General features: G+C 35.3%; 1 protein-coding gene across 1 annotated transcript in view; it reads left to right on the top strand.

The window, feature by feature from the left end:
* The window catches only part of LIPI (lipase, member I), a 98,839-nt gene that overhangs the window by 19,573 nt on the left and 74,424 nt on the right, over window positions 1-4,842 (top strand). Inside the window, exon 3 of the mRNA XM_005863490.1 lies at window positions 2,505-2,887. Coding sequence (XP_005863552.1) covers window positions 2,505-2,887 — 383 coding nt within the window. The remainder of the gene's footprint in view (window positions 1-2,504; window positions 2,888-4,842) is intronic.

The following is a 4,842-nucleotide window of genomic DNA, read 5'->3' as shown; positions in this document are numbered from 1 at the left end:
ATTTATAAATTCATTCCAAGGACATATACAGCTTGAAAAGCTTTGGAAGTAGTTTCAAAAAAAAAAAAACCTAGCTTTTAAGTAACAAGAAAACTGTTATAGAAGAAAGTTTAAATTAAAAGAAAAAAATTGTTTTAATTTATTCAAGAGTGGGAACATCCTCCATGAAAATGTGTACCTTGACTGTGGATGGCTGGGAGGCCTTATCACACCTTAGGAATTCAAATGCTTTTTACAATGAAAAGAAAGAGAGTTTCATCTCATTTCTCTCCCAGGGTAGATGTCTGTCAATAGAAGGTGGACATCAATAAAAGGAGGGGTTTGCACAATCAATCCAGAAAGTCAGCTATCTATGAATAATCCAGAACTGAGTATTTATCTCCTCTGCCACACACCCTCCCTCCTAGCCAGTGAGCAAGATAATCACTGTCAAGTCAAGCTAAGTGCCCCCCAGTCACAGTGGCCCAATGCTGACATACAAAGCATACAAATAATTCTCACTCTGGCATAAAAGTGACAACTTTCTTGGAAGAAAAGCAGATACTGTAAATTTCTCAAAGTCTTCCTGAAACATTTTTTAAAGTAATTTTTACTTCTTTAGAAAAAATGCCATGGGAAACCATCTGTAATAAAATGCCCATTCTATAAAATAATTCATCTATACTAATAAAAGGGTAATATGCTAATTAGACTGGGAGACCTTCCAGATGTTCTTCTGGACAAAGTCATGGTGGCGGGGCCGAGGTAGAGGCAGTTAGAGGCCAAGAGGGGAGGGCAGTTGTGGGTGATCAGGCTGGTGGGGGGCGGGGCCATTGGGGGTAAGCAGACCAGCAGGGGGGGCCAGTTGGGGACAAGCAGGCCATCAGTGGGGGTCAGTTGGAGGTGATTAGGACAGCAGGGGGGCAATTTGGAGTGAGCAGGCCAGCAGGGGGACAGTTGGGGATGAGCAGGCCAGTGGGGAGGGAAGGTAGGGGCGAGCAGGCCAGCAGGGGGGCAGTTTGGGGTGATCAGGCTGGTGGGGGGGCATTTGGGAGCAAGCAGACCAGTAGGCAGAGTGGTTAGAAGCAATCAGGCCGGCAGGCAGGCAGGTGAGTGGTTAGGAGCCAGCAGTCCTGGATTGCGAGAGGGATGTCCGACTGCTGGTTTAGGCCCGATCCCTGTAAACTGGCAGTAGGACATCCTTCGAGGGGTCCCAAATTGGAGAGGGTGCAGGCCAGGCTGAGGAACATACCCTCCCCCGTGCATGAATTTCGTGCACCGGGCCACTAGTATATATATATATTTCACTTAATCAAATTATTATTTGGGCATTTATATAACTTTTATTTCTCCAGTATTGAAATAACTTATATTGGTTAATTTTTTAATGTGTGTGGGGACTCTTTTCTTGGGAAAATCTCTAAAAAAGTGATATTACTTTGATAAAGTATATTAACACTTCTGTGAATTTCTTATATATTAAGAAAGAGTTTTTTTCACATTTTCTTACCAAGTTAAACTTTCAGAGTAGTACAAGCATATAATCTTATTAAAAATTGGTATTATATACTTATTCTGAAAAATAATTACAATTCTGAAAAACAATAAAAAAGAAAATATAAAGCAGCCATTGTTTCATAACTCAGCAATGACTACTACTATTGATTTGGCTTAGTAATTTATTTTCTGCCCTGTTTCCTTCTAGGTTGGATAGATAGATGGATAGGTAGATAGGTAGGTAGGAGGATAGATAAGATGAACATATGCATGAGAAGACTTATAAGAGGATATTTAAAGTGTCTTAAATTTTGGTGTGCTTATGCTTAACCCTGTGATTAATGACTTTACATTTAATATAATTGCTTATTTTATTAATATAAATCCTAGAAAGAAAATCAGGAAGAATAAATATTTTAAGATTATCTGTGTGATATACACACACATGTAAAATGTCAAAAGGATGCTGTATTATACATCAGTATCCATGTAAATGAATATTTGTTACATTTATACTCACAAATATTGAGTATTAAAATGATTTTTCTACTATTGCTTAATTTGGTAGGAAGAAAAAGATAACTTATTGTTTTTATTTGTATTTATTTGATCCCTAGTCAGTTAAAATATATTTTTTCTAATGCTTATCTATATGTAACTATTTTCTGCAGAATAACAGTTAAAGCTCATAATCAACTTACCTACTTTTATTGCTGTTCACACTTTATTAATAATAATAATTTTACTCAAACTATTGCTACTAGTATATTGTACAGATAAAATAATTCTTAATTTTAATCAATTTTATTTATTTCTATATTTTATAGTAAATTTTAAATACTTCTAGTTCAAAAATTCATTTTACACAATCAGCAAATCAACATTGTAGTTACTCAGTAAATTGTGTTGAAGTGCTAATGAAATTAAATTCTCCCCACCCTTCAAGTTCAATCTTGCTTTTTGCAAGAGCAATGGGAATGGAATCAAATACTATATCAGTACTCAGCTTGACTGATTTTTTTTTTCAGAGAATAAAAGACCATGCCTTAAATTTACAAAGCTATCAATAAAGGATTCCTTCAGTGATTTGTTTAATCCCCAAGTGGAGATGTTTTTGTTAATGTATACAAAGAACAACCTAAACTGTCCTGAGCCACTGTTGGAGCGGGATAATTCACTTAATGTTAAGTTCAACACAAGTAAGAAAACAGTCTGGCTTATTCATGGATACAGACCACTGGGCTCCATTCCATCATGGCTTCAGAACTTTCTAAGGATTTTGAATCATCATGATGTGAATATAGTTGTAGTGAACTGGATCCGGGGTGCTACAACATTAATTTACAGTAGAGCCGTTAAAAACACCAGAAAAGTTGCTGTGAGTTTGAGTGAGTGCATTCAGAAGCTGTTGGTAAGTCTGGAATGTTATGTATTATATACGTTATACAATATACAGTGTCTTATTCAAGACTACAAACTGTTAAAGAATGCTTTTTTCATACTTTTAGTGCTTAATGCTTTTTTCTCAGAATTCAGAATTACTGCTTGATATGCTAATGTATGCAGCCATCCTTTTTTTTGTTTATGTAAATGGATAATTTTATGCCTAGACATGACCTGTCTTAATTTAAAAAAATATGTTAAAGACTAAGTTATTGTGTTTTATCTTTTAGGATTTTAACTTTTTAACTCTATACAGATTTCAGGATAAAGTAATGATTCTATGTAGACATAGGGAATAAACTATATAATCATTAGACACTTTAGATAGTTTTTCTAATGTATGGCTAGTATGTTTATAGTTTATAGTTAATCAAGTGTGAATTGGTAAAAATTAGAGAAAAACAACTGAAAAGTAGTTTATTTCTGCCAACCTTGGAGGCAGGTCTTAGTTTCATTCATATTTGTCCAGCATTTAGGTCCAGGGTTGGGGTGAGTGAAATAAATTCAGGACAGTTTTAGGTCATCTGCCTTTACTAAGTCAATCCATATGGAGATCCATGTCTGTTCCAGAGATAGGTGGTGGTGATGGGCACTCGAGAGAAAGAAGGATGATATTTGACTTGGGGGACATTCATAGCTTTGAAATCTGCCTTTGAATTGTGTTGTGCTTAACTTCCAAGTCTCTGCTCAAATTGAGCAAGCATGTCACATCCAAGTAGTTACATGCAGTGGTTAGGAGCTAGACTGGAGGGTTTCAAAGACCCAATTCATCCCATCATCTGTGTGACTTTGAGCAATTGCTTAACCTCTCTGCCTCATTTCCTTAGCTATACATTTGGAATAACAAGACTTTATATCAATATTTAACTTTTAAATAAAATTAATTCTTAACCAGTGCCTGCTATATAATAATCATTGGCAAAAATCATTTATCCTAATTAATATTTATATACTTAAATGTGGACAAACCCAAACCATCCCTCTAGAGAGAGGTAATTGATGCACCTGTTTTTATGGATAGTCTATGAATTTCATAATTGATTTTTTCCTTACAGCAGTGCTCTTTAATTAACATGTACTCTAAAGTATGGAAAATGTGAATGTGAAATAGAAAAATTTAGGAAAATTTGTAGTTTTAGATATTTTTCTAAGAGTGGCTTTGCTTGCAAAAGCTTCATCTTAAGGGGAAGAGATGAAAGGACCAGAAGTGCTAAACTTGAAAGTGATACTCCCTCAGGTTTCTGGGCACTGCTCTGAAAATTTTGAAGAAAATGCTCACCCTGAGCTTGGAAAGCCTACGTCTAGTCTAATTTCTCATTAGAAGTAAATGCTCTATATCTTCAATAAGCCATCGGATGTGTCACTGTGTAAAATGGACCCTCACTTGCTTCTTGAGAACTTGGGGGAAGAAATTCTCCCTCATTTAAGCTCTTAATTGGCCTCCTCTCCCACCAAGGAGGGGTGTTTGAAGCTCATAGAGGAGTCTAAAATTTGGACTTGAAAGATCAGATTTCATTGTTCTTTGATGTGATCTGGGGAAATCACTCAAAAACCATGAGTCTCATTTTATCATCTCTGAAATGAGGATGATGATACACACTGTTCAGTCTTCCAAGAATATTTGACACAATCTGATGAGAATATATTTTGGAGTTAAACAGACTTGGACTAGAAGTACACATTTTTCCCTTTTAGAAATAGTACATTTGGCTTTGGGCAACTTAAGATCAAATGATATTTACTCTGCATTTATACATTCTAGGAAAAATAGGATAACAATAAATGACTCACAGAGCTATTGAGAATATTAAATATGAGATTTATAAAGCACTTGTCAAGGTAGCTAGTACAAAGTAAATCCCCAATAAAGTCTAATTATTATTGTTATAAAATGATTTACTAATTAAATGTGTTATTTTGCAT

This window comes from Myotis brandtii, unplaced genomic scaffold, assembly GCF_000412655.1.
Source record: "Myotis brandtii unplaced genomic scaffold, ASM41265v1 scaffold179, whole genome shotgun sequence".
Taxonomy (NCBI): Eukaryota; Metazoa; Chordata; class Mammalia; order Chiroptera; family Vespertilionidae; genus Myotis; species Myotis brandtii.
Note: the sequence above shows the minus strand (reverse complement) of the source record. Positions and strands in the feature narration are given on the sequence as shown.